General features: G+C 42.1%; 1 protein-coding gene across 4 annotated transcripts in view; it reads right to left on the bottom strand.

Moving 5' to 3' along the window:
• Window positions 1–8,785: 8,785 nt before the first annotated feature.
• The window catches only part of PAG1 (phosphoprotein membrane anchor with glycosphingolipid microdomains 1), a 144,824-nt gene continuing 133,535 nt past the window's right edge, over window positions 8,786–20,074 (bottom strand). For 2 of the 4 annotated variants that reach the window (XM_028112801.2, XM_028112829.2), the window contains 2 exons: window positions 15,287–16,710; window positions 8,786–12,541 (listed from right to left, as the gene is read on the bottom strand). In XM_028112801.2, the coding sequence (XP_027968602.1) occupies window positions 16,342–16,710 (369 nt within the window). In that variant the 3' untranslated portion in view covers window positions 8,786–12,541; window positions 15,287–16,341. The remainder of the gene's footprint in view (window positions 12,542–15,286; window positions 16,711–20,074) is intronic. The other 2 variants (XM_028112809.2, XM_028112818.2) reach the window with 2 other exon arrangements.

Genomic DNA, 20,074 nt, shown 5'->3' with positions numbered 1-20,074 from the left:
TCAAGTCCCTTAAATTCCATCTTGTGAAAATACTTAGATGGTTTCTGTTCTCCGGGTTAGACCCTGACTAATACGGCCAAGGGGAGGCTGTGGGGTAGCTCCTGGGGGCAGGAACTGAGGTTAGGACAAGAGGTCACCTCTGGTGCAGTCCTCTCTGTGGAGGTCCCGCTGGTTCTCTCCTTCGAAGAGCTGCCGTCTGGATGCCTGCCATGACAGAGCGATGGGACAGCTGGGTTCAAAGTGTTTTCTTTCTTTCCTTTTTGCCCCCCTTTGCCATGCTTCCCCTCTCCCCAAACCCTGGAGGGGCCTGAAGTAGCAAGCTGAGGTGAGAGCAAGAGAAGCAGGTGTGGGGTAAGGAAGAGGGAAAGAACACACTCCCCCCTTCTATCGCTGCTGAGCCCAGCCGAGAGCTACCGTCAGGAGAGGGGGCTGCTAGGGAGTTTGGGAGGGAATTAGGTACTGGTTGACCCACAGGTTAGGAAATAGTGGCCTATGTTAGAGTGACTAGGAATCTAACTCAGGTTTTTAAACAGTCGTTATAAGGTGGGATCACAAATGAAGATGGCTAAGTGTGATAGGGCCATTTCCATTTATTTATTTATTTAACCAATATTTATTGAATACTTACCAGGTGGTGGCCATGTCTCCAGAACTGATCTTTCTGTCCCTAGCATTGAGAAGGTGGCAAGCTCCTTCGTGGCTTTCTGTAGCTATTTATAAGCTTCCCCTAGTGGTTTTCAGAAAGAACCGTCTTACTGAAACACGACTGTGTTTTTTCTCACCATGACCAGCGTTGTTTAATCAGAAATGCACACACGGTAGATTGAGTGATTCTGTATTGAGGAGGGAGGATCTTATTATTGTACTCTGCCAGTTTATTTTCTAAATATTTCCAAACACATCAAGTCCCCAGAAGTCGTGAAACTGTAAGCCCTCCAAATCTCACCTGATGGTTCAGAAGTAAGAACAGTGCTCACCACTGCTCGTGCCATCGGTCCCCGGGAGAAGGGGCTGGCTGCTCACCTCTCTATTGCCAAACTAGAAGTCAGCCACTTTCTACAGCTGAATTAGAGCCTTGTACTGCAGCCAAAACACAGTGTGGATTAGACAACTGAAGATGTCTTTTCGAGTGAAACAAAGAAATTAATTAAAGCCAGACAGGAAGCGTCTTCGGTGTGGCGTCTGGCAGTGCACCCTCTCGCGGGCCTGCAGGCTCTAACAGGGAGGCTGCCGTGTGGCAGGTGCTTATTGGGAATGGAAGCCAGACCTTGTAGTTAGCGGAGGACCCCTCATGGGATCCGTGGCTGGCCCCACTGTCGGCGCTGGTGAGCAGGCTGGGTGGCCCGTGCCAGAGGGAGGGAGACTGTGTGTGTGTGTGGTGTGTGTGTGTGTGTGTGTGTGTACTTTCTGTAGGACTTGCGCAGGGGAGAGAAGAGTACATTAAGAGAGTCATGACAGGGATAGATGGGCACTTTGCCTTTACCCCAGCGTAAAGGGACAGGGTCTCCGAAGGAAGGAACAAAGAAAGCTAAACATGTCGGGGAGGAGAGTAAGTCAGGCACTTTCATCCTTGTTCTTTCATGTAATCCTTTGAGGTGAGCACTGTCCCATTTTTCCAGATGAGCAGACTGAGGCAGACAGAGTGGCTTGTTAACCTGACAAAGGTTAAATGGTGAGGAAGCAGCGTTACTGGGGTGGAAGGTCTGGTGTTTGACCCCAGCAAGCCTGTGGCCATCCTGCCCCCCACACTGCCTCTCCAGCGGCCTCTTCGTGCACTTCCTTCCAAGCAGCGCGCATCCTGAGGACTTGCTGAATGGAACGCAGAAGGGAAATCACTTTGCCTCACGTCTTCATCTGTAAGAGGAGGTAGATGAACTAGGTGAGCTCCGATTCCTTCTGGCTCTGTTTGTGAAGCCTGAAGGATTTCACGGGTGCTGGAAGGGTAACCCAGACTCTAGACTAAGCTGGTCGTGGTGGAAATCTTACCTCATCAGCAGTTCCAGACACACATCATGGTATTTAGTTTCTCAAAACTGACTTGGAATCAGACACTATTCCCCACTCTCTTCAGTTGCAGGCCTACTGTTTTTAGAGGGAAATATAGTGCCTGGCCCATTAAAAGATGAGTTATTATCTGGTGGGTAGATGGAAGCGTGAGTGGAACCCGGTGCTCATGTGGCCGAGTGGTGTAGATTTGGGGGAAAGGGAAGGAACTGGGTGCAGAGGAACACAGATACACATCTGTACATAGCAGAATCTTAAATATTCACTACCAGGATCGTGTGGTAAAGTCTGGATTTTTTTTTTTTTTTAAAGCAAAGAAAGATCTGGTTTCTGTGGGTTAGTTAAAATGACTGACTTTGATGTGGCTACTTTGTAGACCCAGATATGCAGCTCAACAGAGGCTGTTTTGTGGAAGAGAAGTGAAACTTTAAAGCTACTGCCTATACTAAATCTGAGTAGATGATCTTGTGTGTCTCGGAGGCAATTAATATTAGAATATGTAACGGAAGGTGTGGGGCTCAGCTGGAAGTGGAGAACAGAATTGTACAGTTTGTTTGAATGAGGAGATTGGGAAGTGAGAGGAAGAACATTGGGGGTGGGTGCCTGCAGTTCAACCGAGAAGCTTAATATTCAGTTCTAACTTTGACCTGCAGCAACATCTGTTACCTTCATCAATGCTTTGTGTGAGTGATTTCGAGGGACATTCTAAAGGTGGGGTCTGGGTCACCTTAGAATAGGAAAGAGAACAGTTTTAAGAGCTAAGAAGACAGCCCGATGGATAGTTCAACAAGGACCAAGAGCTGTGCATGCCGAAGGCTCCTGGCACTCTGCAGATATCTTGGGACAACCTTGGACTTCCCACTATATATGGGTGCCATTTTGTTTAAATTTAAGAGAGCATGACCTTAGTTGAAGTCTCCACAGTGTGGTTGTGAGGTCTTGAGTATGTGGGGCATCGCAAAGGCAAAAAGAGAGGGGCATTTGGTTGTGAAAGCAGGGCCCACAATACACATGGCTGCTTTATTCCAGGACTCAGTGGGAAACCACGGGTGCCAAGGGATATGAATATTTAACATTTTCTCAAGGAAACAGTCAATCTGTTAGTTTTATCCTTCCCCATTTAACAAGATGTAGATGATAAGCAAGTGAAAGACACTGGGGACAATTGAAGGTCACTGGATCCAACTAGTTATGAAAAAGAATGAAATGAGAAGCACCAGGGGATTGAATGGCATGGAGGAAAAAAATGCTAATAATAATTGTAATTGACAACAAGAATCTCAGAACCAAAAATGTGTCATTTTTCAAAAGCTTCCCAGTAATTAATGAGTAATGAATAAAAGGAGTAGGGAATATGATTTTTTGTGGGAAAATTATTTTTACCTCAATTTAGAAATTTTTAATTGTGTGTTACTGGACTGATCAGTAGAGATAATTTAATTCCCTGTGCATTCTTTCTTCCCTCCAACTGCTGGCCGGCTCTACTTCATTGAGTCTCTGTTCATTTACTGTGCTAGTCTTCATTAAGTGTTTGTAGAGTTTTTCATCCAGTTTTATGATCCAGCATTGGCTGTGATCATAATATAACATAACACTTATTCATTGGGACTGGGGTTAATGTAAACCAAGTTAATGAAGATAACTGTGAATTTTCAGCAAACTCTCATGTGGAGGGACCCACTGATTTGGCTCATGTCTGGTTAATCATGGTTCAGTGGAAATACCATAGTTTGCCAATTTAGAATAATTGGAGAGTTTACAACTCCTTCCTACCTTACCCACCCCCTCAGCCTGGTACATAATATTACATAATATCTTTCACCAAGAAGCTTGAAGCAATATTATTGAATAATTATGAAACCAGTAGGGAATAGGTGAATATGATATTACTCAGTTGTGGAAACAGAGAGGTGGGTATTCTAGGCTCAAACCAAAATCCTTATTTACGCTCTCCTTCTATATTTGTAGTTCATCAATATTATCATCTATCCAGAAACCCAAGAGTTGTCCTTTCATTTCTGTGCCTCTAATCCCCTACGTCTTATCAGTTGCCAGATCCCTTTTGTTCTACTATGTACTTATGTAGAATTCACATCTGTTTTTTCTATTCCCTCTGCTCTGGTCAAGCCCTCATCATATCCAGACTGGTCTCTGGCCTCTGGTCTTAGCAGCCTCAAGTACAAACGCCAAGTGCCTCAGACTGAAGCCTCTCAGTGACCTGCCATTGGATCTGCAGATGTCACCTGCGTCACCCAGAAGGTTGGGCGCTCAAGGGGACAGAGGGAAATCTGTGTGACTCACATTTGTGTTGCCAGCATATAGCATAGAGCCTGGTACATTGGCTCCACATAAACCTCCACCCATCCCTCATCCATCCTTTCCACATCTGTTCACTGAGCTCCTACTATGTGCAGATACACTCGTAGGTGAATGAGACCATGGCAGTGAACAAAACAGATAGTATTGTCCTTACATATGTTGCTTCTTACCCTGATGCATATATTTAAACTTTTATAAAGAAGTTTTGTGAATGTATGGAGTCAAACATATCTGTATTCCTTTATGATTTGTGCTTTTTGTGCATTGCTCAAGATGTCCTTTGGTTCTAAAGCATAATAAAAATGTCCCATGGCACAATGATGATTAAGAACTCAGGCCCAGAGCGCAACGACCTGAATTCAAATTCCATCTTGCCCACTAAAGGCTGGGCAACTGAGTTTACTCCTCTGAGCTTTAGTTTGATCATTTGTACAAATAAGAGTATTTAAGGGTATTTAACTCAGGCTTTTTTGGGGGGGATTTAAGGGTTTTGGAGATTAAATAAGCTAATACAATTAAATGCATATAGAATTATATCTGATAAGTTGCAAGTTTGTACTATTACTCTGTTCTTTATCTCTCTAATCAATCTGAAATTTATTTTCATTTATGGTGTAAGTTGGGAATCCAATGTTCTGTTATTTTTCATATGGAAAACTAATTGTCATGGAGTCCTTGTTTATACCTTTTCAGTGGTTTCTCTTTGCTCCTGGAATCCCAGTACAATTCCTTATCTTAATCTGCTTCGCTGTAGAGGACCCGGCCCCCACCTGTTTTCCAGACATCCCTTTCCACTACTCTCCACTGCCGTGGTATTGCTGCCCTTGCCTTCTCTGTGGTCCTGGAATATACTGACCTCTTTTCCTCCCCCAGGGCCTTTGCACTGGCTCTTTTCTCCTCTTGGAGTAATTTCCTCCCCCAGGTTTTATATGGCTGCGCTGGGTCATTCAGGCCCTCCCTGCCCCCCCGATAGAAAACGTATCATCCCCTCCCACTCCCATCCTCCCACCCAAACCTAGGCCTGATTTCATTACCATTTTACTTGCTTCATTCCATCTTATTTATTTTCTTTATCACATTTGTGATCGGAAATTTGTTTGGACAAGTCATTTCTTTTCTTCCCCCACTGCAATGTAAACTTCACTGGAACAGCAGGCCTTGCCTGTTTTATGTACTGCTGTATCCTCGGAATCTAGGATAGTGCCTAGGAAATAGTAGGTACTTAATGATTACGTTATGGGGTAGTCTGTCCTTTTCTTCTGACCAAAACAGGCTTGCTTTTGAGAAGGATTATTCTGCTGAGTGTATGGAAGTTTGATTTGAGGTATCACAGAGATACTTAGGGTGGGAACTGGCTGGACAAGGGCAAGAATGGTGGAGAAAGAGATCCAGGAGGCCTGGCAGGCTCTGCTGATTTATGTCTACTTGTGTGAGAAGAGCTTGGTTGGTTTGGCTTGGCGTCTTGGTGTTGGCTGTGTTCAGTGCCTGGCATGCTTTTTCTCTGGCCTGTCCTGGTCTCATCTGAACTGTAACCTGTTCAGAGAGGCCTTTCTGGACCGTTGCATCCAGAGCAGATCTCCAGAGACTTGGTACCACTGGCTGAGGTATTGAGTTATGAGCACCCTGAGAATTTAAAACATGTGTATGTCAAGCATTTCAAGGTAAGCACTGAGGCCATTAAAGTGAGCTCCAACAAGGCAGGAGTTTTTCTTCAATCGTCACTGTGTTTCAGCAGCTGGTACACAGTAAGTGCTCAGTAAATATTTTTTTTTTTAAAGATTTTATTTATTTATTTGACAGAAAGAGCGCGTGCAAGCACAAGCAGGAAAAGAGGCAGGCAGAGGGAGAAGCAGGCTCCCTGCTCAGCAGGGAGCCCGATGTGGGACTCGATCCCAGGACCCTGGGATCATGACCTGAGCCGAAGGCAGAGGCTTAACCGACTGAGCCACCCAGGCGCCCCTCAGTAAATATTTTCTGAATGAATCATAGAAGATGGTTTTTCTATGGTTTCTTTTGTTTTCCTGTTAACTTGTTTTCTACTTTGAGGTTGCACATTTATTTATTTTTATCCTGGACCTGAGCATTTAGAGGTGTCCGCTTTGAATGACTTGTCTGCTTTGGAAGATAGTCCTGCCGGGTTGTAGTGCTGCTTATCTGCTTGTCAGCCGTTTCCCTTCCTCCCATGGCCGCTGCTTTTTGAGCTGGTCTCACTTGGAGGCCACGGCTACTTTGTTACTCTGCCATCTCTCCAGAAATTCACAGTCACAGAGCGGGGTGGGGAAGAGTTCAAGGGTAAAATCCTAAAGGCTTATACCTGCTAGGCCAAGACAGGCTCATTGGACTATGGCTGATAGAGAAGAGTGAGAAGTCAAGTCAGATCAAACATTTGTTCAGTGCTTGCTGTGTGCAGGAAACTGTGGTATATACTACGGAGGACACTTCAAAGCTAAAATGTGTCCCTAAGGGCAACTGAAGCAGCTGGGAAAGATGCACTCCACTCCAGGATGATCACATTTTGAGATGGCATCAGGACCTACAGATGGAGAAATCTTGGAAACAGATGTGATGCCTGGTAGACAGTTGGCTTTGGAGTACTCGAAGGCCAGCTTTGAGATTTTAAGAATCATCTACTAGGATGAGAGCAAATATTCATAATTGTGACCTTAAAGGTACAGTTGGGTCCTGAATCATTAACAAAAAGAATCAGAGCAGATTGTATTTATAGAAGTAGAAAGATGGACCAATGAACAACTTATTTTTTAAACAATGACAAGAAAGGGTGGAATATGTCATGCTCACCTTAACTAGGGTCTCAGAATTCTCCACTCCCTGTAATGAATACTTGTTAAATATGTCCTATGAATGTGTCCTAGAATTGACAGTGTGCCTCTGACAGGAATGCAAAGACCACTCTATTCCATAGGTGACAGAAAATCTTCCAAATTGCTGAGCTCTAGAACTTCAATTTCCTCAGGTAGTGGAAACCTGGTTCTGTGATGCAGAGACCAAAACAAACTTTTTTTTTGAGAGAGAGCAAGTGAGTACGTGCATGGGTGGCAGGGGAGAGACAGAATCTCCAGCAGACTCCCTGCCCAGCACATAAGCCTGATGCGGGCCTTGATCTCACAACCGTGAGACCTGAGCTGAAATCAAGAGTCAGACCCTTAACCAACTGAGCCACCCAGGCACCTGTTTTAGCTCCAACCCTTTGCACACAGTGGAGTTGCGAGAGGAAATTCTCCCTACATGGTGAGAAACGAAGCAGGGGTTTGAAACCAAGATGGCCAGGCCCTTCCTGCATTTGCCTCAAGGTTGTCATCACTGCCCTGCGTCAGGCACAGGAAAGCAAAGGTGGAGAGGAAGCCGAGATCCTTTGCCACGGAGCAGGGTGGGGGATGGAGGGAAGCAGGCAGGGCCTCTGAAGGCACAGCAAGGCTTTGCTGATGAGGTATAGTCTGCAGGATGCCTTTGTTCCCTCCTTTGCCTCCCCCACCCCCCAGTACTCCCAGCAGCCTCTCATGGGTTTGTAGTGCCCACAGTGACAATTAAGGGTGGTTGTGGCTCAAGACTGTGATAGGCAGCAAGTTCCTTAAGTCATAAACAATGCTAGGAGTAGTGGGCACAGTAACCTACTAGAGGGAGGAGTTAGTTCCTTAGAAGGGAACAGATCAGCCCTGCAGAAATTGAGAACAAGGTATGTATCATTGTGCAGATGGGCTGGAGAAGGAGGGAGCAGGGAAAAGGTCCGGAGAGGAGGCCAGGGTGTGTGTTTTCTAATAACAGGCAAGGTGTGGGTTTGGGGGTACTTGGAGTTAAAGGGCCAGACATAAAGGAGTCAGGAGCTTGCCAAAGAAAACCCTTGCTTTCCCTTTTGGCGCCAAGGCCAGTCTGCAGTTATCAGGGAAGGGGACAGCCAGCGTCACTGATTTAAAACTCTTTGCTTGGAGATTCCTGCTGGGGTTACACCCCCCTCAGCCATCAGGCAAGTGGGTTTTCCTCATAGGCTGGGGGCATTATTTGCTGTCAGGTTGCATTTCTTCACAAGAGTGACTAGCAGTTGGGTAGACATCGTCACAGATTTCCCAGGCTTGTGAAGATGGTCTGCTTGCACTTACAGAGCATTTAGCAGTTACTTGCTGGGTACCATGCTCAGTACCTCATTTAATCCCCAACACAACCCTGTTAGTAGGTGCTATACTAGTACCCCTCACTTTATATGTGGAAATGGGTATGGAAAAGTCCAACAGCTTCCTCAAAGTTGTAGTGGAGCTGGGACTCAAAACTCGGGTCCTTTTCTGCAGTTTGCGATTCTAAACCACTACACCTGGTCATCAGGCACATCCTCCTTCCTGGCACTGTGGTGAGCTGATTGCTAAAATCCCACAACTCTGGTTATGCCCTAAGGCATATACACTAGTATTTTTGACATTCCCAAAAAATTCCCAAATGAATTTTAACAAGCTTTTATATAAAACTGACTTTTATTGCAATTTAAAAAGAACAAAGACAATTTGATAAGTGCCTTTAATTACAATGTACCTGCTATTTACATGTAATTATACTTTTATACACAGCTTGAATAAGGTTCATTACATGTAAACTATAAGATATTACAAGTTAAACTCCAGCCTCTTGGGAACATTCAGAATAGAAGTACTATGGGCAGAAATACACAGAAAACAAATACCCATTTCAGTTCCTTACGTACCAATACTGGATGAATGATCAAGATTTGGCCACAGAAGAGAATTGTAATTATGTGTTAAATTGAAACTTATTCTTAACATGACTGACAGTATTGCTATTATTTAAACCCGAAACACAATAACTGGATCATTAAAAACAACACAACTTTAATTTATATAGCACCTTTCTTCCAGAGATAAAGCATTTGTATTTATATTATCTTATTTGTCCCCATAACATCCATATGAGGTAGGCAGTGGTTGGTATCATGATCCCCATTTTGTACATGGAGAAACTGAGGCACAGAGTAGTTAAATCATTTGTTCAAGGTCACACAGTAAAGTCAGTGCTGGAACAGGGAGCACAGAGCTGTGAGCTCATCTCTAAATCCAATGCTTCTCTTTAAGTTGTCCTCTCTGAGAATTTAATTCAATACCTCAATTCACTTTTCCAAGAAAAAAAATGTGCATTTTTTTCTCTCATAAAAATTGTTGAAAAACTATACTATAGGCAAGAAACAAGCACTCTGGGTCGGATGATAGGTTGATGCCACACTCTTTTAGTGAAGTCTTTTTGTTGGCTTTTTTTTTTTATGAGAAGTTTCTTTTCCCAGTTACAACAAAGGTAGGTCTTTAAATGAAACATGTTCGAAAGGATGTATCTAGTCACCTATAAATTACAGCTGTAGTGGCCATATTATGCTTTTCATAAACCAGGCTTATTCCTGAGTTTACAAAGAAAATACCTAAAAATAATTTAAATCTTTGAGGTCTTTTTCATTTCTACACACTTACTGTTTGCTCCTTAAGCAACTCAGGAGTGGTTGACAGGGAGCTGGGATCATGCATTTCCCAGAGACGCACACAAACCGAGTGGGGTGGGAAGTCTTGCCCGTGCCACTTAGTTCAAATTTTAGGTCTAATCCCTGCCCTGCTCACCAACTCTCCCACCCCCCCCATCAAATATGTAGTTGGTACTCTGAAAAATTTTTTAAATGTCAAAATCTGAGGCATTAAAGGACTTCTCAAATGCTTGTTGACTTGTACATAAAAGTCAGCTTGTCTGGCATTTTTCACATGCTCCTCCCTAAGAGGCAAGCCCGGCTAACAGTGCTGCTGCATTGCTGGGACTCCAGGAGGCAGTCATGGAGTAGCCCATCGGAATTGTTTCTAGCATGGCTCCAGGAAAAACAAGAAAAGCCTGTATTCAAAAAATAAGTACCCAAAAAAAAAAAAAAAAAAGCAGGCAGGCTTACAGGATAGGTCATGAACATCATCTCAGATTCATTTATGGGCTTTACATTAAAAATACATAAAAATGTGTCGAAGGAATATTCAGAGACAGACTTGGCTTTTGGCTTTAGCCTCTTCACCTAGAGAAGGACAGGGCTGTCTGTCAGCGAAGCCTTTACTACCTAAATGGGATCTACGATTAATTTTTTTTTCTCCTTCAGTTTAAGAAGGGAAAAAGAAAGTTTGTTTTAAACTGATAGTTTCCAACTTGTTGAGTTAAACAAAGCCAAACCAGACATTCTGGCAACTCTGAGTCCTTGCAACAGAACGTTTTAAAGTTCTCTTCCACAGCCCCCTAGTGCCAACCATTCTCATGAAGGAGGTGGGTAAGAATGAACATGGTTTAGCAAAGCCCGTGCCAAATAATACCCAGCATCTGCTTCCCTAGGTGGGCCTGTGTGGCCTTGTCTCAGCAGCCTGTGACACAGGAAAATGTGAGCTGGGCAGAGCTGTTTGCTCACTGGGTGGTGGCGGGGAATGGTTCTGTGATCGCAGGCAGGATCTGTGATCTGAGGGTTGTGTCCACATGGGAAAAGATGTGTGGGAATGTGCCTCGAATAGCAGAGCGTGGTTGGGGTGGGGAAAAGGAGCAGGGGGTGCTGTGCGAAGTTGCAGCAGGAACCAAAGTGAGATGGGGAGAAAGAGTAGCTTCATATCCCCGTGCTGCAGACTTGCTCCTTAAAAGGACCAGAGTAAGGCAGGGGAAAACATTCCAAGATGTTGAAACCAATAAGAGAGATTTTCAGACTTAAAACGAAGGTTTAAAAATTCCGAGTACTGGAAACAATTTTCCCACTCTTGTGAGTTGGACAGTTTGACCATGACAAAGACCTCTGGAGACAATGAGTCCAAATGCTACTGTCATGGATTATTTTTGAGCAAGAGGAGCACTTTGAAGTTGATCAGGACCACCTAAGAGATAACAGGTCACTTTTTTGAGAAACCATTTTTATGAGGAAAAAAATGCATGAACAATGAAATGCAAATTCCTATTTAGCTATATTTCAAACTTTCCCTGAAAACATGAGGTGCATTAATAATACATGATATTTAAAAGGTAACATTAAAACTGTTGCCAATCTAACACACAAGTCTGAGGAATGACCATTTACCAGCCTTTATAATCCATTACATAAGGTGATCTGAGACAACCAGAGTACATTACATTTTTTAAAAATACCCATAGCATATAAGTGGTGAGCAAAGAAAAATCTAATTTAAATGCATTAAGATAAATGATTACAACTGAATGCTTAAAAAATTGCCTTTTTAATAAAAATTGTAACATTTCTCATTTCATCTGGCATTAAGAGAAATCTGAACTACTGTTTCTTAGTTCAATAAGGAAGAACCTGGAAAAACAATGAATCCTTTATAAATATCAGAGACTGGATGTAAACAGAGTTGAAAATGAACAGTAGGGAAAAAAACACTTATGAATATTTGTTCTCTTCTGGACCATGGCTTTTTAAATTTACTTTCATAATTTCAGATGAAGACTGATTTAGCATGGTTTCTGGACTGGTCTCTTTAAGTCAAACACTTTCTATGTGTGTTCAACTTGTCCAATGCCACTGTCAAGAATAATGTGCTTAAGAAAAGGTACAACACAGAGCAAGAAAAGACTACCACAGGATCAGGAATATAGATTTCACTGCCAAAAAAAAAAAGCCGTATTTGATATTATAGACACATGTTTCTATTTTTCACATCAGTCACTTATTAACACCAAACATTACACTTTAACTTCCCCCAATTACACAGTACAATAAGCCTGTCAGGGTTTCCAGGAAAGAACCATCAGTACCTACTGTGCCTCCAGCAGCCCAGACAAAGCTGGCTGGGGACCAGAAGCCAACACTTTCAGAAGAATGGCATCACTAGATCACACGGACTCATATTAACTAGTACAAGGAGCACTGAAAAAAATGTCATTTACTCATTTACAAAATGCTACTTGAGTCCTGCGCTGCAGTGCTGTGATTATCCACGTCCCCACCTCCAAGCCGTGTTCCGTCCGTCACACTACCTCACCGCTTGCTGGCTCTGCGCTAAACTCTCTCGTGGCTTCCAAAGAGAAGGAAAGACAGTGCAACTGAGTGATAACAGACCTCTGCTTCTGCCACCCGGTGGGGGGTCACCTTGCTGGGGCTCCATCCTGGCTCACGTGGCTCTTGGTGCTTTCTGCCAGATCTCTTCTTGACATGATCTCTGAGAAGGACACCTATTTACATTTCCTCCTGTCATGTTGAATATGTAATGAGCCACACATATGAGAAAAACTACTTTAAAATATCACTGTTTTTCAGCTAAGAGAATTATGGATGCAATTTAGAATCTGAATTTATTAGAAAAATGGTATGAGGTAACTTAGGAAAGTTTTCTTGTAATTACTAAATGAAAACTGTTGGATAGCTTTTTATCTATTCTACTTTTATGACAGTAGTCATCACACTAATAGGGTAGACATTCCAAATACATAATAGGATGTATCCTCACTAATCAGGCACCAGAACAACTTTATATATGTCTGTGTGTATATGTAAATATATATGTATAGTGTACATACACATACACAGTTTGTTACTGGTTAAAGTAAATGCTTTAATTGGAAAAATGAAATCTAATATGAGAAATAGATCTAGTGACATCCTGAGGTTAAATTTTAGTTCTTTATGTGGACTACCTATTGTTAGCACTCAATTAAAATTAACTCTTGGATTCTGAGGGCAGATAAATCAGTAATTAGTCTTTTCCCCACAAAGGACAGCAGTACTTTCAAAAGCTTTTAATAGACCTAATGATGCAGTTTAGTGCAGGACTGGAAAAAATATGTCTGTGGCCCACATATTAGAAAAAACTGCTTTCTTCTAGAATTTAAGATTTCCTCAAACATTTCACATAAAACAGGTCATACTCTCCTGCTGACTACATTTGAGAAACAGTAAAAGCAGCATAAAAAAATCTAAACTTTCAAAATACCTGACTAAAAGCAAAGATTCTACTTTTAGGCAAGATGAGTTTATAATTCTGACTTATAAAACAAAAAAAATTTCCAAAAGCTTATTTTAATTGTGAGATTTCACATAACCTCAATGATAACAATGCATAATATAGATGTCAAAGTTGAATAGTAAAAAAATTTTTTTATAATTACCTTTCATGCATTTAGCTGAACATGAAACTTTTTTCAAGAAGCCATAGGCTTTTGTCCAACTCAAAGACTAGCACAGATTTTCAATGAATAAAGTAAAAAATGATGAAATTTATGAAATACTGTACGATAAGGTCAAAACCATGATGATGCATCAATAAATATACTTCCATAAGGTACCTAATGGTCTCAAGAGCAGAGCCAGGTCCTAAAGTTTACTCTGCTTCTCTCTCTCCCAACCCTCAGGCATTGTGCTATTACTTTTTCTTTTAGGATTTGTACTGGAGGGCCTTCTAGTTTCTTCTAAAATATACTTATAATACTTTAAATCGTAACTTAGCCCAGATTCTCAAATCAAGAGAGAGGTTTCAGTGCATATTTTATGGCTATATTGCATAGCCTTTATTTCAGAACTTCTGGGGGAAATTCTGATAATGAAATTTCAAGATGATAGAACTATAAAGAACTTTTCTCTCTAGAAATGATTTTACACTTTAGAGATCATATTCACTTCCCTGGCAATAAGTAAAGACATTATGAAAGACAGTAAAACTTTTAAGTGGTCAGGTGCTCATAAAGGACATTATTGCAGCAAGCACAATACTAGGTATGCGATGTGACACGGCCATCAGCAGGAGCTAAAGAAACCCCATGGTGTAGAGATTGGTGGGTCAAACTCATTAATACTATGTAAGCAAAGAAAATCACCAGGCAAAAACAGTGCTTACGAAAGATACGAATTCAGAGAGCAAGGACCTTGGCACCTTCCTGGTAACCTTTCCCCCAACCCAATGGTATTCTGCCATCTCCTTCTAGTCAGTGATGATTGTGCTTAGGCTCATGAGGTCTTCATGGGAGAGGCCAGGCTGACTGCAAACTACTGACCACCAAGGAGTTTACCCCGGCAAAGCTGACTTCACAATTTCAGAAATGTATTACGGAACAGTCACAAAATCCAGCCACGAATGCGAGGGATGGGAAAGGCATGCCCGTGAGCTGGGCCCTACCATTTGCAGGATCCTTCATCCTCCCGGTCGCATCCTTTGTCAGAAGGAGTGAAAAGTCTGACAAGCCAGAGATGGCACAGCAGTACACAATAATTGCCTTTTTTTTTTTAATCAGTGTAGGCAAGGGTCCCTTGCTATAGTCACACCGCATAATAGCAGGGCCCTTTTCAGATGAAAAGTGAACAAGTTTCCCAGTGTTGGCCTTATAAAATCTAAAGAGATGATTAAATTCAAACCAGGCTGAGCTCTTAATAGGAGTTATTTCAGTCACTGATTTTTGTAAAATGAAGGGAAAAAAGAATCCCAATAGGCAATTTGCATTTGCAAGCACTGGATTGCAGAATCCACCACTAAATTTTCTTAAAAATGTAGCTAAATCTTAATGGAGTTATAATACCTTCATGAGGTTAATAATGCAGTCATCCCTAGTCCTATTTCATTCTTCCATTTTTTTTTTTACCATTTCAAATATTTCAGTATAGCCCACCACAAGTCACTGAAAATGATCATTTATGTTCATTCCACTTATTTCTCTAGTGAGCCAGATGACTTTGACCACGGCTCCAAGTGCCATTTGAAAAGTTTTAAAAACCTTCAATATTTTAAACACTTGATTAGAAAACAGATAACTACGTGTAATTACCTACCTTATGTGCTTTATGGTGTTTTTTCAAAATGAGAGTATAAATCATTGTACATAAAATCAAAATAGTTAATATACATTTTTTTCTGGCAGTTTCTAGAAATTAGGCGTTAAACCTAAAACATCTTATAAATTTATATAACAAAAATAAATGTTTACATTTTAATTTTAGATAGATTACCTTAGCGTAGCAGTTCACTTAGGAAATCTCACACTGTTGGTGTGGCAGCAGGGGTCATCAGAAATACACATTCAAGTCCACAGCCCTTCAGAGACGGACGCCATGGCTGCCGTCCAAATATGTGGTCTGTGTCCCAACACAAAGATTAAGGCTGTTTCAGAGGAATGAACTCTAGGCTAAAACAAGTATAGAAGTACCACAATATTCATTGAAAATACTGAAAAGGCTCTGAAGAGTTTCACATACTGGGGGAGAGGGGTGTGGGGAGGGAACCGCTTTGACTAGAAAAATAAAATAAAGCATCTAAAAATGACTTCAAGTACTTTGGGAGAGGCTGCTGATGTGGAGTGCCCAAATCAGGAGGAAGGAAGGTCTAAGAAGCTTGCGGGGGGGCAGGGGGGGGCAGTCCCAGGCCGGCCCACCTGCAGGGTCCTTTTTTTCCCGGGTGCAGCTCTTGGAAGAGGACTGGGGAGCTGCCAGTAACCAGCAACCACAGTTTCTTACCATCTTAAAACACCGAAGTTGAAGGCAAAGGCCAAGCCTTGTGGGGGAATTTTCTTGGAATGAACCATTAGAAGCTGGAAGATTTCAAGGGGGAAGAAGGCCATACATTTAAATGTGAGGAGCAGATAGAAAAAGAAAAAAGGAAGAAAGGCAGAAAAACCTGGCTCTTGTGAATGGCAGTATGTCAGGCAGGTGGAGTCGTGGTTCTTGATGAATGCAGTTCTTCCTTGCAGCTCGGCTTTCCTCACTCACAGGGTGAAACCATGGACAGCTGGGATCTTTCCAGAGGGTGAGAGTGCACAAGGGAGATGTGCTTGGGTGTTGCCAGTGCCCCCTGGCAAGCAGGGGCACAGTCGGGTGCAGTCAGGTACGTACCTCACTGTTTCCAACCCCGGGAAACAGTCTCTACATCTTCAATTGTGGTCAGATTACTAGAGCAGCATATAAAGTAGGCGTTGATGTTGCTTCTTGTCTTCCACAGAAGAAATGCACCGCCCCCCCCCCCCCCCAGCCGGCTGCTCATATGCTGTGTGGGCTTGTCTTCTGGGTTGCTAGAGCCTGGTGATATCTCTGCATTGCTGCAAGTCCCCAATGCTCTCATAGTCATTCTCCTTTGGGAAAAGGCCACGTTGGCCGTGGGTCTCTGGGGTGGCCTTGTCTTCCTCTCTGTTTAGAGTTTGTATTGCTTCGTAATCAGGCTCGGGCTCCTCACTGGGTCTTACTGCTGGTGGAAGTGTGCTGAGGCTGTTTGGAGTTTTCTCCAAGTCTTTAACAGTAGCATAGAGATCATTACAGGAAGAGGGGGATCTCTGAGTGGCTCTTTGGATGGAGGTGTAGCTGGACTCTGGTGCTTTGAGAGACTGTCCTGATTTACTCCCTGACTGTCCAGGTTTATTTACTGATGAATACATGGCTGAGATCTAGAAAACAAAGGGTGAATTAAATAAGCTTCAAGTTTCACTTCTCCCTCCCCCTTTATAGTGACAAGCTAGATATTTAGCTCTGTAGGCAGGTGTGTGTCCCTTTAAGGTTGTGGGGTTTTTTTTTTGTTTTGCCAATTCCACCCCCCCCCCAGCTTTAGTGAGAAATCACTGACATATGACTTAATGTAAGTTAAAGGTGTACATGGTTATTTGACACATATATATACTGTGAAGTGATTACCGCCAAGGTCAGTTAACTTCTTCATTGCCATAATTACCATTTTTTTGTGTGCGTGGTGATAACATTTAAGATCTACCCTACAACTTTCAAGAATGATAGTATACTACTTTTAATTATAGTCACTATGATCTATATTAGAGCCCCAGAACTTATTCAGCTTATAGCTGGGGAGTTTGTACCCTTTGACCAACATGTCCCCATCTCCCCTACTCCCCAAACCCTGGCAACACCATTCTATTTGCTATTTCTGAGTTTGGCTTTTTTAGATTCCACATGTAGGTGAGAACATATAGTATTTGTATTTCTCTGTGTGACTTATTTCACTTAGCATAATGCTCTCAAGGTCTAGCCAAGTCGTCACAAAAGGCAGAATTCCCTTCTTTTTCATGACTGAATAATATTCCTGCGTGTGTGTGTGTGTACACATGTATTTCTATATACAAATGTGTATTTATAGCGTGTGTGCGTCTATGTCTATCTGACATTTTCTTTGTCCATTCATCGGCTGATAAACCCTTAGGTTGTTTCCATGTCTTGGCTATTATGAATAATGCTGCAAAGAACATGAGGGTGAAGATATTGTCTTCAAGACAGTGATTTCATTTCCCTCAGATATAAACACAGAAGTGGATTGTTTCTTGCCTGTACTAATCCTGGAGTATACTTCTAGAGAACAGTTATATATGGTATCTTCAACTTTGCAAGTAGACCAGCCATATTGGCACAACTCCGTGAAAACCAGGTTCTCTCTGGGTCTTCTGAGGGGCGTGAGGAGAGCAGGTGGAACAGGAAGTTCAGGAGGCCCCCGGGACCTGACTACAGTATATCACGTTTTATCTGATTTCTATTATCAGAATGCTATTTCACCTGAAAAAGAGCTCTGCTGCTTTAAGAAACAAGGGCAGAAAATATGTTAGATGAATGGTTTGCAAAATGTGGGCTTCGAACTGGCAGCAGCAGGATCTGGGAATTTATTAGAAAGGTTAAGTCCTCGGGCTCCAACCCAGAAGTATTGAATCAGAAACTCAGGGGCATGGGGCCCAGCATGCCCACTAAAGTATGAGAACCACCGAATTAGACTCTCTGACCCACTCTTTCTGTATCAAAGTGGTCTGAAAAGTAGGTCCTGGATTCTGGTTGGCAATACACATAGATCTGTAAAAGCCTCATTTTCCATTAGTTTTCAACTTCATCGCATATTACTGGTTAAATAGACATTTACAGACAGGGCTAAGTTTTCTTCAGTGGGAAAAATTTATTCTTATTTGCAACCAGCCAACTCAGAAATGAAATTTGGAGACAACTAACTTACAGGGCACTCTTTCCTATGGGAAGAGTGGGCTACTTTCCAGGCACACCTACTCAGTCTTGCTAATATACCCCATATAACCTCTACTATCAAGAGGGATTTAATTCTCGTTGGTAATGATAGATTAAACATACTGATTAAGAGATTTTTTAAGAGATCTTTTTGAGGGTTATTATTTTATTGTTAGAAATCATGGTTGGAAATAAGCAGAAATATCCTTCATTACCTCTATCTTGGCCATAATGACTGATTGATTCAAAACACCCAGGAAATACATGAACATGCCTCCTGACAGATGCTTGGCTTCCCAAGTGCGGAGAGAGATTCTCTTGCTTTCACATATCTCACATACTGTGGATGAAGTTTCCAGCTGGCCTCAAAAGCTTCTCAAGACAGGCCTGCCGCACACACGCTAACTGGTCATTTGCATGAGAACTTTCCACTGCAGCCTGGGGGCTCTGTTTTGCCAGGCTTTGACAATCCAAACATTTGGAGCTAAAGAAATAATCTTTGGAAACTCTTGCCATGTTGCTCTGACCCTTTTAATACTAGGGTATTAATATTAGGAATTATTAAATTGACATTCTCACCTTAGAGATTTTAGTGGAAAAATTACTCTTGAAATGAGGATTTAGAATTTCTTTGAAATTAGGAAGAATTAAAGTAAATCATCTGCTTTTCCTAGTAAGGTGCAAACATATGGAACTGAATATCTAAAAGGTGGTCCAAATAGATGGTGGTAAATCATAGACGACAGTGAAAAGGGGAGTCAGCATACTAGCTACACACTCTTCACCTTCAGGGGGAACATCAAGGACAAACACACCTTTTCCTACCTTGTAACAATGGGGGTTGGCCCCTTTCAGCTTCTCTCCTCAACTCTCTTCCCCACAATGCCTGCCATTAATGCCCCTACTCTTTATAATTACTTGGGTTTTCTTGGCCTTTATATTCTTTTTAGAAAGTTACAGGCTCTTTTCATTAACTTGCAACTTCATATTATCTCTGGGCAGGAACCTACTGTGCAGATGATGTCGTAAATTTTAACACTTATAGAAGATTCTCAAGTCTTCCGATGTTCTGTTTGAGTATTTGCCTTCTAGGACTATTACTTCTATTTTGTAGATAGGTTCCTTTCAAGCCCCCTTGCTATTTAGCTTCACAGTTTTTCTCTTTTAAATCTTTCATCTTTATTATTCAGGCTGTAAATTGTTACTATCTTCTCATAAATTACTCTCTACCTTTTCCCCATTTCTCTTTCTATAAGCAACCCTTTTCCCCATCATTCTGCTAAATTGGGATAATAGTACTGAAAACTCAGATCTCAGTTTCCAGTCTGGACTAACATTCTATTACATAAATACAGAAATAAGTGACTTCCATAATTATTTTTTCTAAAACATCTTCCTAAAATGACTATATGTGAATCACGGTTCTTTTAATCTATGTTAAAAATTCATCAGTATACCTAAGTCCTATTTTCTGAAACCACAAACAATGTAAGATTAGAAGAAAAGGAATTTAAAATTTTACTTGTCTCAACATATTTTAAAGGACTGGTTTCCAGATCTCTCATATATTCTACTCTCTTGTCCCAGGTGGGAGGGCTGTGGTGCAGTGTGGACAACAGACGTCTGGGAGAAAGCAAAGGAGTGGCCACAGGCCTGGCAGGAGGGCACACTGCCTTAGTCTGGGGAGGGTTGTGCACTGCGCCCACGGAGAGAGTGAGAGAAACCAGGGGAGCTGCGGACAGTGAGGAAATGGGGTGTTTAGGATGATGTCCAGGGTTCTGGCTTGTGCGACCAGGTGGC

Source organism: Eumetopias jubatus, unplaced genomic scaffold (assembly GCF_037043125.1).
Source record: "Eumetopias jubatus isolate StellerSeaLion01/CBP00866 unplaced genomic scaffold, mEumJub1_p1.0 scaffold_4, whole genome shotgun sequence".
Lineage (NCBI taxonomy): Eukaryota > Metazoa > Chordata > Mammalia > Carnivora > Otariidae > Eumetopias > Eumetopias jubatus.
Note: the sequence above shows the minus strand (reverse complement) of the source record. Positions and strands in the feature narration are given on the sequence as shown.